Raw genomic sequence first — 19,622 nt, forward strand, 5'->3', positions numbered from 1 at the left:
CCAACACAGCTCTTGAGACTTTATGCCTCATGAGGATCTGCAGTTCAGAATTTTGAAACATGCTTTCTGTTCTTCCTTTTTTTCTAAGAAAGAAAACTTGCATTTAAACTAGAGTTTTAACATGTAAATACCTTCTTTCAGTCACCTTCCCACTCATAGCATCACAATATATCCAATGGTGACCATTCGAATCAGTGACCGACAGAGACTCATCCAACCTTATATCCACAACTATTCTTGGCTGCTGTTCGCTGCCTTGACTCTCTACTGTGCAGACTTGGCAAGTGGTGATGAAGTAGAGGAGAAACTGGATTCGCAAATTCTCAGTCATGCCAGAGTTCTGCAACATCAATGTATACAGCTCATTGGAGACTGCCTGATGAAAGCACAGCATGGAAAAGGTGACCCAGATTCTCCATTTATTGAAATAATAATTGTTAGAATGTCCCTAGTGCAAAGCCTCTGTTTAGTCCCTTTGCAGTTTATAAGGAAAGAAAAGCCTAGCTAGCTTAATATTCGAGGGATGCTACTCGGCATTCAGTAGTATAGTGAATGATTTATATCTGCTTTCTAAGTGAGTAACAATATTCTCAGAGATAATGAAGCATGTGATGGAAAACCAGAGAGCTTAAGAAAATTAGATTAATATACTGGGACAACTTCTCCATAAATTTTCAGTTCCAAAAGACACACTGTCCCTGTTACATGCCATAAAACGAACAAAGATGGCTGCACTTCTTGGTTCTGATATGGATCCAGTTATCTTGTTTACAGGGGCCCTGAGAGAGGAAAAAAATGACATGGGGGGAAAAGTGCTTCTTTGACCTGCACTTATTTGCCCGATACTTTTAATCTTATTCATGAGGTGAAATAATGTGCTGCAGAAATAATCCCATTGACTTCACTGAGACCTTCTGGCAGAGTAAGATTGTGCTCAGTGTGATAGGGTAGCAAAATACAGCTCTTTGTAAAGTGTGTTTTGTTTATTTTTTAAACTTGGAGAGAGCTTGTTTTGTCTGACAGATCTAATTTATAAAGTATAAAAGGGTGGAAATGGCTGAGAATTTAAATTGGATGGTAACTGAGTGTAAATACCAGTGATGAATGATCCTGGTGGTATTCTAAGCTCTCAGCCATGTTTGTAGGTGGTTCTGGTCACTTCAGAGTAACAACCCTAGAATTTTTTTATACTGTATAGATTACCATATCTGGGTCTCTTGCTAGCAGCTACCATGTTGCTGAAAACTGTTATCAGCAAAACAAGTATCATTTTATACCAGTTTCCACACTGCCTTTGGTTATTGGTTAATGTACAGCAGTTTGCAAGTTCAAATATTTAAAGTACCTATAAGATGAAAAGTAAATTAAATACTTAGAAATCATTCAGTGTTAATAACCTGGAGTACTGGTACCTAAGATTTTTTTATCTTTTTAAATTTTATCCTGATGTTCCTCTATTATAGAAAATCCTGCCTCCACTGGATAATGCAACAAGAAATGTGCTCCATTTTCTAATGAAAGAATATAATTAACATGGTGCAAAATACTGGACAAATTTAGCTCAGTATTGAGATTTGAGAGTAAAATATTGATGAGAGATTTAGGGATGTTGAATTTAGATTAATTGGGTCATTGATTGTTGATGCAATTTGCATCAACAATTCCATTAGTCGATAAGGGCGCCTCGGACTTTAAAGTGTAGCAACAGACCCAGGGCTGTTGCTATACTTCAAAGTTGAAAGTGCTGCGGGGAGCGCATAGGACTAGAGGGGGACTCAAGCAGTCTTCTGCTGGCCCTGGGCTTCCCACATCATTTCAAAGCCTCAGGGAGCTCAGGGCCAGCTGGGGACTCCTTATCTGGTCCCAGGCTGCAGCAGTGTTTCAAAGTGGGAGTGTCACGTGGAGCCCAGGATCTGGCCCCAGGCTGCACTTGGTGCTGCCACTTTGAAGCATCCCTTCTCCCCCTATCCCCCCCCTCCGCTGCCTCTGTCTGATAGAAGCAGTAAGTGGGGGTGGAAACAACTAGTCGACTAGTGTCGACTATCCAGTAAACATTTACTTATCGGATAGTAAGCTAGTAGTTGGCAACCCTAGAGAGATTTGCAGTTCCTTGTCAGTAGACTGCTATTCAGTTTTTTGGCTGTAAACAGGTACATGTCTTACTATCCAATCCTTACATGGACTTTGTAATCTTTTCTAATCAGGTTTGAAAGCTTTAGCTCTCCTCTGCATGTTGCCAGAAGGTGAAACTCTCTCAGAGAATGAGACCACTTCTGTCAGCCCTCCAATAGGTGGCACTACAGAGGTCTATGCCAAGGATAAAGTAATCAAGGGAACTAATAAAAAGCCAAGGACTAGCTCTTTTGTGCACTGCAATGTAAGTACTGATTCTTTACAAAATTCCAAAATACAAAAAATGGGCATCAACTTAATTATATTATCCTCAACAGATATAGGGTGAGCATGTTATACCTCCATCACTGGGTCACCTCACTTTTTTGAAGGTGACTTTGATTCCTCACAACTGCATGTGAGGACAAACCAACAGTTCCCCTCTGAATGGGCTGTGTGTGCCTAAATTAGTTTTTGTGGATGCAGGGAAATAGTGCCTCTCTGTAGTCTTACAATTTTGTTGCAAAAACAGGAGTCCTGTGGCACCTTAGAAACTAATAGATTTATTAGGGTGCTAGCTTTCTTTGGTAATTTGTTGCAATTTGATTTCATAGGCCAAATAGTTTTCCATGCAAGATAATCTTTATATATGTTGCACCCATATATATAGACACGCATGCGCACATACGTGCGCACATGCACACGCACAGAGAGAGAGAGGGGGAAAAATGTATAATTTTCACTTTGTATATTGAAACTTAAGGCTTGAATGTAGCATGAAATATATCAATTGAAGGGTTTTTATATCTTTTCTTTTTTTTTAACCATTTGAAAATGTCCACTCAGTTTCTTTCCATGGCATTAACTCAGTGAATTAAATTGTTCTTTAATCTCTTGGTACATTTGTTTTGTTGTGTTTTAGGGGAAAGGAGATGATGTGTTTGGTGAAATTCAGTCTTCTATAAATAAACAAGAAAAAGAAGAAAGCCAAAACAATCTTTCTAATGCTCATTTAACAAAGAAAGATATTTTGAGACAGGATTCAGAGATATTGGCTCTTAATTCTGCAGGTGATAGCATATCATTATGTCTTCCAGGTAGGAGCTACAATTTCATCCAACTTATATATACTCCACAGTAGGGGTGTTAAAATACATGTAGTTAAGTGTCTGTTTAATTGCTGAGAATGTCAGTGGTTACATGTAGGATGGCAGTCGGTTCCTTGACTAGAAAGTACAGCTTATATATTTTTAAAACTAAACTGTGGTCAGTGTAATATGAAATAATGGCTTAAAGGCACCCCTATATAATATGATTAATTTAGATGTAGATATGAATATATTTAAACAAGATTTAAGGTCCCGTGCACAGTGTTATCTATGTGTGGCTATACTGACAAGGAATGAACAATTTCATTACAAGCCAATGTTTTCATGATGTCAGTTTTGTTTTTACACTCAAAACTAGAAAGGATTTCTTAAAGTGGAGATATGTAGAGGCAATTCTCAAAGGAGAAAGAAAAAGTGACTTAACAGGAATCCTGTAATTACAACTACCTCTGCAAATGCATTTCTCACTCCTTTTGGATTTCTGTAGAGATCTTTGCATTAGTGAAAAAGAAATGGGGGGCAGCTGTGGAATAAAATGACTTCATATACTGTAAGCTCTGTCCAGTAAGTCCCACTGAGAGAGACTCCTGTATACACTTGTACACAGTTTAGGAATACAACATTTTCAAATCAGAGTAGAATTTATTAGTTAGCTGAAATACAGCATTGGAAGTCTTTGGCTTAGCATAGAGGAATAAAGGGTAAAGCTGAACTCCATGTCAGGTTCTGTCTCTCTCATGTCTTCTGAGTCAGTCCCAGGGGAGAGCAGCCAGCCTCCTCCAGAAACCAACTCTTTTTTTCCCTGCTGGTCACCTCTGTCCTTTGTTCTCCAGGCAGGGCCATGAGGAGTTCATGCACTCTGCTGAGAAGCCAAGGAAAGCCCCTTCCTCTGGGTTGATTGATTCCTGGGTGCTAAATGTTGTGGTGATGGGAGCTTTCCATTATCTTTTCAGGTTTTCCACTGATATGGATTGGCCTTCACAAATCCTTCTAGTGATCCATTCAGTCCACTCAGATAGCTAGGACACAGGCACATCTATCATTCTCCTGTTTCTCTTAGGTCTGCCCTGAAAGCAGTTTAGCAGTGCACAGTATAGTGGGAAGCTGAAGCACATGGAAAATATTTAAAAATACTTCAGAAAAATATGGTTTCATCTCATCCCATGGTTTAAAACCAGAGCTTTTGATTTAGTGTCTTTTTTTCCATCTATTCTTACCCACTCTTTTCAAATGTGCCATAGTTTTAGCAGTCAGTATTCTAAAGAACACTTAACTTGGAAGTTAAATGCTTCTTGCAGTATTTATAAAAGCCAGCATTCCACCCATTCAGATCATATTTGCAGCAGTAGTTCTAATTTTAGTAATCCAAAATAAGGTTGATAATATTGGAGGAGAATATACTAATCAGAACAAGGTTATTTTGAATAGTCTGTCTCTAAGACATCTTATCAGATATAGGGCTTGTCATAAAGATATGTTAATGTAGTATTGTTTGGAACAAAACTATGTTCATGCACAGTCGGAAACTTTTAGTGCCTGCCAGCAGGGCCAGTTAGGCTTTGTCTACACTGCGAGTTTTTTGCGGCAGAAAATATGGTAATGAGGGACTCATTAGCATGAGTCGCAATATCATTAGCATATTTTCTGCCGTTTTTTTTGTGCAAGCGGTTTGTGCAAAAAGATGCAGTGTAGCCTCTTCCGCTACAGGGTTTTTGTGCAAGATCCCTATGCCTGTTGGAGACATAAGGATCTTGTGCAAAACGGAAGCTGCTACACTGCTTTTTTTTTAAACAAAACCGCCTTGCGCAAAAAGAAATGGCAGAAAATATGGTAAAGATATCGTGACTCATGCTAATGAGTCCCTAACTAGCATGTTTTCTGCCGCAAAAACTCGCAGTATAGACACAGCTATAGTGCCCACCAACAAGATGTAAATTCTAGACCACTCTAACATGTCAGGTACTAATGCACTGTGTCGATAAACCCATTGAGTGTGTCTATTTATATTTCAGATTTCAAATATTAAATTTTCACTTACATTCAACAGTTTACTGTTTTTTAACTTTGTTTAAAACACAGGTGCTGAAAATTCAGAGGATTCATCCCAAAAGCAAGCTGAGAAAGTTCTAATGCCTAGCCAGGAGCAAGTCTTTGCTGAATGCTCTCAGAAGAGGATTCTGGGCTTGCTAGCAGCTATGTTACCACCTTTCAAATCTGTAAGAATGAATTACAATCCCCCCTCCATCAGTTTGTGAAATGCACTGATGACAACAATAGGCAAAATTCAAGCTGAAATAACTTTAGCGCCTCTTTTGCTAGTTTGTATCAAAATGCTAATGTTAAATTTTTTTTTGCTTTTTGTTACATTATTAATTAGCCACCAATGATCAGCTAAACCTCAATTTTTGTTTTAAATTGTTGGCTGAACCTTAAATCAGCCCAACTTGGTGTTACAGTTTTTGCTCTGGGTTTATGCACCAGTTTTTACCACAGAGTAAATTCCCTTCCTTGTTTTCCCCATCTGATTTTATGGAAAAAATATTTTAATATAAAACAAATATAATTGAAAGCGGCTACATGCTCTTTCCCTATCCTCTAAACATTTTGCAAGGGCCTGAGAAGCCCTTTCCCCCAGTTCTGATGGATCTCTATATGGTTTATCAATGTGCAGTTCATTTCTTTCTATATTATTTTCTGCATGTGTAGTTGGTAAGTTTAGCTAGAAACAAATTCACTGCCTGGATCCAATATAACTTTTATACGTGCTTAACTCTCAAATCATGAGCATTTTTTTTCTTTTTAACAATGGAAGTATCTTCCCAACCAGAGCTATTTCCATGCCAGAGTTCACTTCTGCATACCAAAAGTTCAGAATTGATTAATTTGTTTTCTTTCCTCCCTCCTGCATGGCTGAAGAACTTTCCCTCAATTTTTTTTCCTTTATGTAGATACAAGGCTTGGAAATGTCAGCCCAAAAGGTGAAGATTTCTGAACATTGAGTAACTGAATGTGAATTTGAGCAAATACATTTTATGTTTTACAACTATGACTAAAGGTTTTGCTGTGTTTACTGTTTTAATGAGATTTTTTTTCTTATTCACAGGGCTGCACAATCTCATTGATTAACCTGGAACAGATCCTCCCACTGATGTTTCAGGTTGTAATCGCCAATGCTGGCCATTTAAATGAAACCTATCATTTAACCCTGGGTCTTCTGGGCCAGTTAATTTTGAGACTTATGCCCGCAGAAGTCGATGCTGCAGTGACTAAAGTCCTTTCAGCCAAACATAGCTTGTTTGCGGGAGGAGATGGGTCTACAGTGCCAGAAGGCTGGAAGACTACTCATCTTTTGTTCAGTTTGGGAGCAGTATGCTTAAACAGGTGCTTTTTAATGTTCATCTCTAAAAATAAGTATTGATTTATATGCACAGCAGGAGGAGGGGAAGAATGATTTGGGTTAATTTTGGAGCCCTGTCCAGAAAAGAGTCTATTAGCCAGGGCTCCTATTGAAGGTCAACATCTCTTAGGGTCGGGTCCTATGTTGCAATCAACTGGGAGCTGGGTAATTTTCAAGGGGCTAATATAGGACACACTTGTGGAAAAGGTAGGATTTTGGGGCTTAGAGAAAAACCAAGGGCCAGTCCTCACTCTTGAACTCTTGGTGTGACCTGTCTCCTTCTCCTCCTAATTCCAATATGTCCCTCAGTCCAGGAAAAAATAAATGGACAAGCTGGAAAGAACGAAATGGGGAGGCAATTCTTATAGTGGAGGATAGAAGGAGTTGTCTTTGTAGAGGAGTCTAAAAAAGTAGAAAAGTCTTTCATTAAGGTAGAAATAGTAAAGCTTTGAAGGTACATTCTTCAGTACTTTGACGTAAACACTTGAGGAACTTGAAGGTAAATAGCATCCTTTATTAAATATTGGATTAATTATTATTCCATTATTTTTACTGGGGAAGAGGGATTGGAAAAGTTAAAAAACCATTAAGAAAAGGATGCAGAATATAAAGATAGAATACATAGATAATCTATAGGTTGGGCCTCACTCCAGCACTCTCAGGACCTGACCGGTCCAGGATGAGGGATTTTGCTGGACATGGGGAAGTCACTTCTGACTCCCCTGCCACTGTTCTCTCCAGCTTTGGCCCAGCCTCCTGACTAGCTCCCACTGCTGGCCCCTTGCCAGGCAGCCTGCAGCCTTCACTGTTCTATCATCAGGCCTGAATCTCTGATTAGCGGAATCCATTTCATTTTAGCAGAGCATTAAAATATACTTCTTGAATATCAGTACAGCCACAAATAGAATACCAGGTATGATTCCAGAACAAGCTGTACATCAAGAAATCTGCCAACTTCCAAGTCTCATGTTACCATAGATTGAAATTTGTATCTAGTCGTTTGCCGCTATGCACCAAGCTCTTGCTTCCCTGCCGGCATGGAGGGCTCCTAAGCGCCAGCCCTCCACTGGGACTCTGGTCTTGGAACTTGTGTGGTCCTACTGGCTGTTATGTACTATACTGGTCTGAGGAAGAGATTAATCAATCAAGGAAATACAGGGTCCTGGGCATTATGTAAAGATACTTTGGCATCCAGTTATATCAAAATGTAGACTTAATTGTCTGATTATTTAATAAGACCACACCCCCAAGCTTGTCTTCTTCATGTGCAAGAAGAAGCAAAGGAAGGAAAAAAAATTCCCAGTCCTAAACTAAGTATTTTTAAGTATTCTCCATTTTTTAAAAAAAATCATTTAATGAATAGAATTAAGGGCATTTATATATCTGAATTCAAAGGCTCAAGTAGTGCTGTGAAAAAACGTGGAAATAACATAATAGTGTTTTTGGTGTTTGAGGGAGAATAGCTGCATAACAGTCTGCGCTCAAGCTGCCTAACACAATCTAACTTTGTTTCCTAGCCGTGTAGGTCTGGACTGGTCATGCTCCATGGCAGATATTCTTCGAGCTTTGAACGCTTCTACACAGTGGCATAGTGTGATCGCAGCTTTCACAGACCATTGTATTAAGCAGCTGCCCTTCCAGTTAAAACATACCAATATTTTCACCTTATTGGTACTTGTTGGATTTCCAGAGGTAATTGAATGCTGATAAATGCATAATGATTTGAGTTATAATTACAAAATTTAATATTCAACATTCAAAGCTACATTTTAATGCCATAAATGTAATGCCACAGAACTCAAAGCCTCATCCTGAGAAGTCCATCTTTTGTGTCTAGCATTGGTTGTAGTCTTTTGTCTAATGGGAAACAATATAATTACATAGCTCTGGTTTTTGCTTGGATACATTTAATTGTGGGCAACTTGAAATTGGAATAGCATAACACTGAACATAGAGATATTAGATATCAGTTAATTGAATAGTCTTGTCATTGCATGAAATCTCTGTTGTTACATGACTATTCAATAGTCCCTGAGGGTGGGACTGGCAGCCAGTGAGATCTGGGTCCTACTCTTGGGGGAGCCCCCTGCTACCCTGTGCTACTGCCTGTGTCCGCAGGAGCTTGTCTGCGAGAGAAATCAGTTTAAAACCAGCTCCCTGGCTGCCTGCCACCTCACGATGCTGCCTCTGATAGAGGCAGCAGCCCCTGTCCATAGGGGTCTGAGCTCCCTGCAGACAGAAGCTGATGTTGGGTGGGGGAGGCTGACATGAAGCATCCTCTGTTCATGGCAGAGCCCCCCATGGACAGGGGCTGCTGGGGACCAGCCTCTGTCTGCTGCTTTGTGTCAGTGTCCCCTGACTCTTCCCTCCTACCCTCGCTGCTGCCTGGCGGGAGAGCAGGAGGCACCATGGAGCCAGTGCTGGGGGGAGCTGGCTGATAGAGGCAGTGGGGGATGGGGAGGATGCAAGTAATCATCCAGATTAACCGATAAACCTAGGCTTGTTGGTTAATCGTACAGTCAACTACTTGTTGACATCCCTAATTGAACATAAAGGGCTTTTATAACAATATAATGCAAGCTATTTTCCTCTATATTGGTGTTTTTTATGTGTCTCTGGAATATCGTTAATATGCATCTGAGGTATTTTGTTACAAAAATATATTGCATATCTCTAAATACCAACAAATATTGGAATGAATAATTAAATAATTTTGATATCCAATATAAACAAAATACAACCAAGTATGTAAGATAAAGTAAAAATAAAGTTGTTATACTGATAACTGAAGTCCTCTGTCTAACTTTATTCTGCTAATGCAGGTGCTGTGCATGGGAACTCGCTCAGTGTACATGGATAATGCCAATGAGCCTCATAATGTAATCATCCTAAAGCACTTCACTGAGAAAAGCAGGGCAGTTGTCGTAGACATCAAAACCCGGAAAAGGAAAACAGGTGCCTTGACATTCTTATATCTAAGAATTGTATGATATTCCTTACAATATCTCTTATGAGTTTCCAAAGCCTAAAGTTGTATTAAATAATTTTATACACAGCTTTGAACTTGGGGTCCCTAGAGAAAATATATCTGACTTCTCCCCATAAATCAGATCAGGTTTTTTAGGTTTCTGTTAAACTCTGATATTCTTGTACCAGGTGATATTATTATTGCTTTTATAAATGTGCACAGAATATAACATTTCTCTTATTGTTTTGTTGGTGTACAGACCACACAAAACAGTACTTCTTTATGAGGTTAACGTGACAGGTACTGCCTTAGGTTTTTATTCTGTGTTTGTACAAGTTGGCACTATGGGACCCTGGTCCATGACTGGGGGCCCCCCAAACACTACAATAATACAAAGGATACTGAGCCTAGAGAAAATTCTAACATGACTGGGTTTTTTTTCTTCCAGTAAAAGACTACCAGTTGGTTCAGAAATATGAAAAAGAAAGCGCTGAATCCCAAACCCAACTGAGACAGTATCTCCAGCATTTTGCTTTTATAACCAGCCACCTTTTGCAGACCAGCCTGGACAGTAGCTATTCAGAAGCAGTGGAAGCCAGTTGGGTCTTGTCTCTTGCTCTTAAAGGATTGTACAGAACACTTAAGGTGAGAGGGGGGGTGTGTGTGACTCTGACAGTGACAGCGACCAGCTACATCAAAGTGTGAAGTGAGGACCATGAGCTCTCTGGATCAGGGACATTCTTGTGAAGAATCTCACATAATGGGACCTGATCAGTGTTCTCTCTAAGCTGCAGGGCAGCACAGCTTCACAGGTGATTCATCAGCCCCACCCAGTCAGGTTCAGGGCTCTGCTCAGAGCTGACTAACTGGCTGGGGCTGATTAATCACCTGAGAAGCTGTGCTGCCGCCCAGTTCAGAGGGAACACTGGATGAACCTGATCCTTGAGAGGTTCTAGGCATCACCATAATATTAAAAAATAGTCAAGGTCACTTGTCAGACCTGACCTCTTGCATTCTCTGCACATAGAGGCTGAGCACAGCTCAGAAGAGTAGTTTCAGGAATATTGTTGGCATGTGTTTGATCCAGCTTCCTCTGTGTTAAATCTGACTATGAGGATGCTTAAGTAAGTATGAGGGGAGGTGGTGTGTTCTCAGAACTGCGGGGGAAAAATAATCATATTTGAATGAGTTCATCTGGCCTCTGTCATTGTGCACAGTAAAATTAGTGTTTACTAACAGCAGTGAGATGGTAGTGCTGTTACACATCTCGTGAGTAATGAGAGTCAGGATAAATTTTGCTGGAATATTTAAAAGAATACACTTTTACTTTTCTCATAAGGAAGGTTCTGCACGGTGGGAATTGTGTATTGTCAGGTGCCTCCCACAGTAACTTTTTTCTCTTTCACAGACTCATGGTTTTGAGGAGACTCAAGCAGCATTTCTTCACTCGGGCTTACTTAAACTGCTGGTGAAGAAGTGCAGCAAAGGGACTGGTTTCAGTAAGACATGGCTTCTCAGAGACTTGGAGGTAAGAGAATAAGTAACATTTTGTGAAAAATCAGAGCAGCTATTGTATAAAAGCTCCAGATATTGCATTTTCACTGCACATTAAATTCCTTTTTTCCCAGCACAAGTATTATTGGTCCGTGGTGTCCAGGCACCAGGAATATTCCTGGCCCAGGGCCTGACTCCACCAAAGTTCGGAGCTGGGTCTTTTCCCCTGGCTCTACCTGCCACCCCCAGGTGATTGAAAACTGCCCAAGGCACCATGCCGCCACCACCACCACCAGCAGTACTGCAAGGCTAGAGTGGCGTCTGGTACGTCCCTGCAGCCTGGGGCAGGTGTGTGTCCATGCTCAGCCCCTACCCTGAACACCCCTGCAGCCAATGGGAAGTTTTGGGAGTGGTGTATGTAAGTAGCAGCATGTGGAAATCCCCTTTACTCCTTGGCCTAGGAGTTGTATCTGGTGGGGGGTGCCACAGCCCAGAGCCTGCATCCCAGGCCCCTTCCCACAGCCCAATTCCTTATCCTCTCCTGCAGCAAACTCCCTCTCAGAGACTGCACCTCCTCCTGCACTCCAGTCGCTTGACCCAGCCCAGAGTCTGCACCCAGAACCCAAACTACCTCCCACAGCCCTGCTGCAGCCTTGGAAGGGGAAGGGAGTTTGAGTGGGGGAGCAGTGTGAGTTCTGGGCACCACCAACATTTCTGCAAACGTGCCACCCCTAGTTGAATTGATTTAATCTGGGATTTTTCAAGAGGCTTAATGAGGGTAGTATCCAAAGTCTCCTTGCTATTTTTCAATTTAATTTTTCAATTAAATCAATCAGTAGCTCTCCAAGGTACCTGATAGGGATGTAATAGTGTAGTCGATTAACCAATAAGCAAAAGCTTATGGGTTAACGCTATAGACTTCAGTAAATTTTTCAGCAGGCAGGCCAGCAGCCCGGCTCAATCCTGGCTTGCGATGGGTCTGGGACCGACCCCTGCAGCGGCTCTGCATTTAAAGTATATTACGAGCCAGCGGGCAGGCAGCCTGGTTCAATTTTGGCTCATACCGGGTCTAGGAGCTTAGACCCTCCCCTCCCCCAGACAGGGGTTGTTGCCACCCCGTGCTACTGCCTTTTTATCCAGAGGCAGCAACACAAGGTGACAGGCAGCCGGTCCAAGAGGGGGGCTAGTTTTTAAACTGGCTCCCCTTGTGGGCCAGCTCTCACCTGGCACCCCCGCTGCTGCCTCTGATAGGCAGCAGCCTGGAGTGGCAAGGGGCTCCTCGGGAGTGGGTCTGGAGCTCACTGGCTGCTGGCCCCACCTCTGGGGCCTATAGAATAGTCAAGTAACCAATAAGAATTCATGAGGTTAATCGACTATTCAATTAACCAATATTTAACATCCCTAGTACTTATTAGATGGTGTTGCTGTACGCAGAACGTAAGCATATATACATGAATCATTACAATAGTGTAACTGGTGGGAGGTCTAACGTATGGTTGGACACATTGGTTTTTGTCTTGTGGTGGGTTTTTTTTTATTTTGAACATCTGTTATTGAAGGGAGGAATTGGCAATGCGATTTTCTACATTATGGTAACCGACCATAGTGGCTCTATGAAGTTTTTCTCCTAGTGTCTGTACTAGCCTAGATGCTTACAACTGGTATAAATTGGCAAGACCAAGGCAGTATGTTATTCGGCTGCTCTTAGTAGTTAATTTTACTATGCATATTGGAGCCAAATATGTAACTTACTTGTTTTTCAGGAAAAAGACTATGGCTAAAAAACACCATTTTGTCTGTGGATGATAATTGCAGCTAATCATATGGTGTTCCTATATTGGATTACTTGAATATTAACACACTCAAATTGTTGAAGAATTAATTTCTCAGTTGTTTTAAATCTGAGTAATTATTTTAGATGTCTTCATAGAAGACTGTAACATGCATTTAAAAGTATTTAAAAAATGGGAAATGCTATTTGAGTGCTGTTCGTTTTTAGAAAAGTCTGTGTTAATAATTCAGTCCAAGTTTTTATAATGTTTTTACAAGTACCAGTTGTACATACACTAATAATAGCTACAGGTATTATATATACCACATGTTGCTTTTTTCCATACAGATTTTGTCAATAATGCTGTACTCCTCAAAGAAGGAGATCAGCTCCATGGCGGAACATGAGGATACAGAATTAGAGGAAAGGGAGAGAGATCAGGATGTGGACCAGTCTGTCAGCCCCATTGATCTGGATCAAAGCAAACTTGATCCTCTAGAGGGCTTGGATGAAGCAACCAAAATATGTTTCTTGGTACGGTTTCCCCCCCCCCCCCCTTTTTTGTGTGTGACACAATTGTTTCCATGTGTTGGTCTTTAATTTTTTAACAACTTTTTTAGTTATTAATAACTGACTGTATTATTGCCTAGATTAAATATAATTGTATATGTGGGCTTCAAAAATAAATATTACTAAGGTTTTTAGTAAGTTATAACTGTAGAGATTATGAAATTCATTAGTCCTTTATTTATATGCTGAACAGGAAAATGTATGTGTAGATAATCCCAATTGAAATTCACCTTTCCTCACCTAGCCTTACTTATGTTTTGTTTCAGATGACGCATGATGCACTCAATGCACCTTTGCATATTCTTCGTGCCATGTATGAGTTGCAGATGAAAAGAACAGATTCTTTCTTCCTGGAAGTTCAAAAGAGGTAAGGGAGCTACTGAATCCAGCAGAAAAACAATCATTGAATATAGAAGATAATTTGTATTCTATTACCAGGGAGCTAAACAGAAACTGCTATATGGAAAAAGATATGAAACTGCTTTATAGTACTACTTAAAATGTAACTGGAAAATTGATTCCTGTTAAATTTAGAACTGCAGATGTGAGGACAGAAGCTAGGATTTTTGAAGTATGTCGTATGTTCCTTTGGCTGACTTGACTCTCAGTATCTATCTGTAGAAGAAATTGCTTTTATGGATGGAAAGTCAGATATAAAAGTATTTCTCAAATGTCATCCTAAGTGAGGAAGAGAGATGAGCATAGACTTACTTACTTACTGGCACTCAGAACAGCTTCTGGTACCATCTGCTGCTTAAAAAATCAAGTTGCAAGACTTGAACATATTTTTCAGTTAATAAGATCAAATGAGAATGTTAGTTGATCTGACCTCACAAAAGAGTAAGGTAGAAGTTGGATAAGAGCCTTCTATGTGCAAGTCAGGAAAGCCTTAAATGCAAATGTATCTCTTTAAGTTAATTGATTGCAATATTTGTCCCTTTTTAAGGTTTGATGGAGATGTGATTACGACAGATGAAAAGATCCGAACATTAGCCCAAAAATGGCAGCCCAGCAAGCGTTTGAAATTGGAAGAGCAGAGTTCAAAAGCAGTGGACACAGACATGATCATATTACCGTGTTTGGTGTGTGCTCTTACCAAATTTTCTTTTTCTTTTGAAATCATAAGACTTAAGGATTCCAGTAATTTAGACAGTCCAAATTTGATTGTTTACATAGTCCTTAGATTAAGCTGCTTTATTCTATTAAAAAGAATAGGTAAGATATCAGCAAGAAACATATCCATCTTCTCTGCAGTTTCTTTCTTGAAGATCTAGAAGAACTAGATTTTAGACCAGGAGAACAAATTATGACTTTACTGCAATGTTACGAGTTCCCTATTTCACACAAGAGATTTTTATCTAATATATAACCATAAATACATACATTGACCACGTCACTGATGTGTTACCATATGAATAGATTCAATAATACCAAGGAATGGTGTATCCATTTTGCTGAAACAGATCATATGACTTTAGTAGCAAAAGACAAGTTAAGTGACTCTGGGTAGCAAGTGTCAATTAGTCCATGCATTGGGATGCAGCTAAAATACTGGAAATCCTGAGTATGGGATAGAGATGTAAAATTCCACTTAAAATGTTAACCAGTTAAAATATATGGTTAACCGGTGAATCAGTTTGCTGGGGCGGGTGGCATTGGAGCAGTTGCTCACAGCAGGCCTAGGTAGGCTGGAGCAACTTAACCTTCTCTCTCCCCCCGTCCCAAGGTGCTGCTCCAGCCAGCCTGGGCTGAGCCCACTGCTCCACTGGGCAGGGCAGGGGGCTCCTCCATGCACAATTAACCGGTTACCCCCAGTAAGCATGCCGAAAAGGTGAATGCTCACCAGTTAACCCTTTACATCCCTAGTATGGGCCCAGCATGGCAATTTAAACCCCTCCAACACATTATCAAAAACCTACAATCTATACTGGAACAGGACACTACACTCTGAGAGGCCCTGGGGGACAGACCCATAGTTTCCTATAGACAACCACCTAACCTCAGGAAGATCCTTACCAACAACCACAGGACATACCACATTAATACCAACCCTGGAACTTTCCCTTGCAACAAACCCCGTTGCCAACTTTGTCCACATATTTACTCTGGTGACACCATCACTGGACCTAACTGTGTCAGTTATATGATCAAGAACACACATTCCTGTTCATCCAGAAATATAATTTATGCCATCATGTGCCAACAGTGTCCTTCTGCTATGTATGTTGGACAGATTTCTCAGACACTTCGCCAAAGAATTAATGCCCACACATCAGACATCTTCACAAGGAAAAACCCGTTGCTTTTCATTTCAACCAATTGGACATAGTCTTAACGACCTTACTATATATGCATCTTACTTCAAAGAGACTTTAACACCAGATCACAAAGGGAAACTTCAGAACTTTCTTTCATTCTTAAATTTGTCACTTTACAAATGGGCTTTAACAAAGATGCTAATTACCTTAACCATTACAAAGATAGCTTCCCTACTTATCTCCCCAATTAGCCATTCATTGACTCATAAATAGCTATTTCCTGCTTCCCTCTCCCTCACCCCACCTTCTATACTGTATCTGATTTGTCAGTTTAATAATGTGTTCACTTTTTTCATTGTATTCCTTTGGTATATATGGTCAGAATATGATCTGAGGAAGTGGGTCTGGCCCATGAAAGCTCATCACCTATTAAACCATCTTGTTAGTCTTTAAAGTGCTACATAGTTTTTCCTTTTGTTTCATTGGAGAAGCTTAGGTATACGGTCATCACTAATTTTCACTTATTGGAAACATGTTTTAAACTTTTTTTTTGTTTCATACCTACTGGTTTCTACAACTGTATCTAGTACTGTGACTAGCTACAATATAGTGTCATAGTAAGTTATGGATCATCTCATTTAATGGCTATTCACCAAAAATTCATAGTTACTTTTTAAGGCCAGAAGAAATTATCTAGTATGATCTTTTGCATTGTATGGGTCCTAAAATTGAATCCAGTGATACCTGTATCTTATTTGTGCTTAAAGTGCAGCATGTCTTTTAAAAAAAAATACCCAGTCTTGATTTAAAGACTCCCAAGTGATGGTAAATTAGCCACATATGTTAGTAATTAGTTCCAGTGCTAGAATAACTTTCAGTGTTTAAAAATAACATTGTATGTTTGTGGTCTTTATGTACTTGATATATTCATGGCTTATTTAAAATAACATTGAACTGAACATATTTTCAGCTAAACAAGAATGAAGACAGTAGATCAGTGTTGGATACTGGGCATTTGAGCCTGGAATGAATAGATTTTGAATGCAGTTGTACTTAGCATCAGAAAGGAAACAGCTGCTAATTTCTTAGTTGCTCTTAAGTGGCTGTGATTACTGTAGTTACAGTATATCCAATAGGAGTACCACAAAAAAGTGTGTGGAGCCTTGACATTATTGCTTCATCTGTACAATTCAGGTCAAGCTTATTCTCTCAGCATTAGAATCAGTTGGTTCCTGCCTGTATTTAATATCAGTGGTATATAATTGGTAACTATGTCCGTTGGCATCAAAGGACAAACTTAAGATACATTTTCCCTAAGCAGGCTTAGTTGTGTTCTCTGTGAAAGATTGGAACTAGTGATTTTTGATTAATCTAGTTATCCACCTGTAAACAATGATTTACACTTCTGGTTCTAGATTTCTCGACACAAGGAAGGAAGTTGCCTCGAAACTCCTTTCAAACCTGTGCTTGTCTCTTGCAGTCAAAACCTGTACTCTGTGATAAAGCCACTGAAGAATCCAATCCCATTACCCAGAAACTAATAACCAACACAGAGAGTGATCTCCAACTTAGCTATGTCAAACAGCGTCGTACCAAGAGTTCCATACTATTGCACAAAGAGCTGGATTCCAGGAGCAAAAAAGCTGTGCGGGATTACTTGTATCGAGTGAATGAGGCCACTGCTGTTCTTTATGCCAGGCATGTACTTGCCTCATTATTGGCTGAATGGCCTGATGGCGTGGCAGTAAATGAAGAAATCCTGGAGCTGAGTGGCCCAGCACACATGACTTACATTTTAGATATGCTTATGCAGCTAGAGGAGAAGCAGCTGTGGGAGAAGGTAAGTGGGCTGCATTTGTAGTCTGAAGGAATCTTGTATGTATGTGAACTTCCAGCTGACTAGCAAACCCCTGGAGGTACTTGTGATTAAAACAAAATGCAAAACTTTCAAAGACTTGAAGCTTCAAATTGTGTATCTCTTCTACAGTAAACTCAGTTTTCAGCCAAAAACAAGGGTTTTTGACAATATTTGTACAGATTGACTTGGTGACCAACAGAAAACTAAAACCTATTTCTTGGAGCCAGCTGTTTCAAATAAATGAACAGCTAGGATTTGGAAAACTGTCAGTGGGATAAGGAGCCCATTTTAAATGCTGTTTTTAGCTAGGTTTCAGTATGTATTTTAAAAATCATAGAACAATAGAGTTGGAAGAGAACTCAGGAGGTCAAGTCCAACCTCCTGCTAAAAATAGGCAGAATCCCAACTACATCGTCCCAGCCAGGGATTTGTCAAGCTGGGACTTAAATACCTAAAAATCTTCTGCTTTAAAAATAATTGTTTGAGGAAAACAAGCTCTGAGACTTGTAACTGAAGACAAGTAGTAACTACCTACGTATCCATATGGCACATCATGCCATTGCTCTCTGGATTAGGGCTTTTGGACACAACTGGAATATAACTAATGAAGCATGTGTGCATGTCCAGGAAACAAATAATCTTTTGATACCTTTCCTGGCGTTATTCAGCTGGCTGCTCCACCATGCCTCATCTCAGTCTTAGTCTCTGCTGTATACATGCCTAAAGCTTAGGTTAAGAACTTGTTAATCAAAAAGATGGGCTCCCCATGGGCACCGGTTCCTTGCCACCTCTGATACAGGCTTATCAGTTAATCATGTAGTGGTCTACACGTTGACATGCCTAGTAATTTTATAACTGGTAGAAGGATATTATTTAAGACTCATATTTGTAGGTTTATGGAATTTGAAGCCTGAAATATTTGACACCGTTTCTTAAAATTAAAAGTCAGTGTAGATATGGAAAGCAAAGTGTCAATCTGATATGTTAGTAAAATTCTCTAGATCAGTATTATGTGTCTTGTTCGCTTTAGGCTTTATTTACCTATCTCAATATGTTGTGACATTGTGGGATTAGCCTTTATGCCAACATCTATGCAGAGAGCTGAGAGAGGTTATGAAATATCTGGCCTTTCAAAATCTGTCTCAATATGCAAGAATCCCACCAAAGTAACAGGATTTGAAACGCAGTCTGAGGACTAAATGTAAACCTTCTTCATTTCCAGGGGACTGTACGCTCACCTAATGAGGCCAGTTGGTAATTTTGTTTTTGAGTTTTTTTTATTTCCTATCAGTAGCTTGGTTTCTCTTTTCTAAGGGGTCGTGTTGCTAGACAACTTTGTCAGTCCTTGTCAAATCAGCGTGCAAATGCTGTTTTGATAGCAAACTGACCGTATGTGATGTGGTGGTGTATTTCCTTAGATCTTACAGAAAGTGCTGCATGGGTGCAATGAGAGCATGCTGGGAACAATGGCACTGACCGCCTGTCAATTTATGGAGGAACCAGGAATGGCCATCCAAGTGCGGGAATCCAAGCATCCTTACAACAACAATACTAACTTTCAGGTAATTTATATATGTTAAAGTGCAATGAGTCTGCATAGGTTTTGTGTGAAATGAAATTTCTGGGAAGGATTCTAATGGCACCTGTGTGGCTTAGGGAGCATAAGTCTTGTTGCCTTTCTCCGGGTTCAGGCAATGGGACTTGCATTTTTAACCTATGGCGGCACTCCTGGCAAATCCCACTCATGATCTTTCAGTTAACAAGGCATTCCCGAAAACTGAGGTTTCACCTTGTACAAAAGTATATAAGTAAGGTTCCTATTCAGTCAGATATGGTGTGTGTGCCTTCATTTAAGCATGTGAGTAATCCAATTAACTTCAGCAAACAGTCAACCTGTGGAACTCCTTGCCAGAGGAGGCAGTGAAGGCTAGAACTTTAACAGGGTTAAAAAATGAGCTGGATAGATTGATGGAGCTTAGGTCATCAATGGCTATTAGCCAGGATGGGTAGGGATGGTGTCCTTAGGGTGATTCTCTTTCCTTGTATAGTTTTATGAGAAACAATCCCATTCTAGGCACACTGCAT

The 19,622-nt window shown here is 40.1% G+C and overlaps 1 protein-coding gene across 1 annotated transcript in view; it reads left to right on the forward strand.

The window, feature by feature from the left end:
• Positions 1–19,622, forward strand: part of ZZEF1 (zinc finger ZZ-type and EF-hand domain containing 1) — a 92,156-nt gene that overhangs the window by 57,814 nt on the left and 14,720 nt on the right. Inside the window, exons 36-49 of the mRNA XM_075904370.1 lie at positions 142–401; positions 2,205–2,377; positions 3,035–3,209; positions 5,301–5,437; positions 6,325–6,602; positions 8,136–8,310; positions 9,441–9,573; positions 10,035–10,231; positions 10,995–11,114; positions 13,200–13,385; positions 13,688–13,788; positions 14,368–14,503; positions 17,160–17,519; positions 18,956–19,099. Of these exons, the coding sequence (XP_075760485.1) occupies positions 142–401; positions 2,205–2,377; positions 3,035–3,209; positions 5,301–5,437; positions 6,325–6,602; positions 8,136–8,310; positions 9,441–9,573; positions 10,035–10,231; positions 10,995–11,114; positions 13,200–13,385; positions 13,688–13,788; positions 14,368–14,503; positions 17,160–17,519; positions 18,956–19,099 (2,575 nt within the window). The remainder of the gene's footprint in view (positions 1–141; positions 402–2,204; positions 2,378–3,034; positions 3,210–5,300; positions 5,438–6,324; positions 6,603–8,135; positions 8,311–9,440; positions 9,574–10,034; positions 10,232–10,994; positions 11,115–13,199; positions 13,386–13,687; positions 13,789–14,367; positions 14,504–17,159; positions 17,520–18,955; positions 19,100–19,622) is intronic.

The sequence above is a fragment of the Pelodiscus sinensis genome, chromosome 21, assembly GCF_049634645.1.
Source record: "Pelodiscus sinensis isolate JC-2024 chromosome 21, ASM4963464v1, whole genome shotgun sequence".
Classification (NCBI taxonomy): Eukaryota; Metazoa; Chordata; order Testudines; family Trionychidae; genus Pelodiscus; species Pelodiscus sinensis.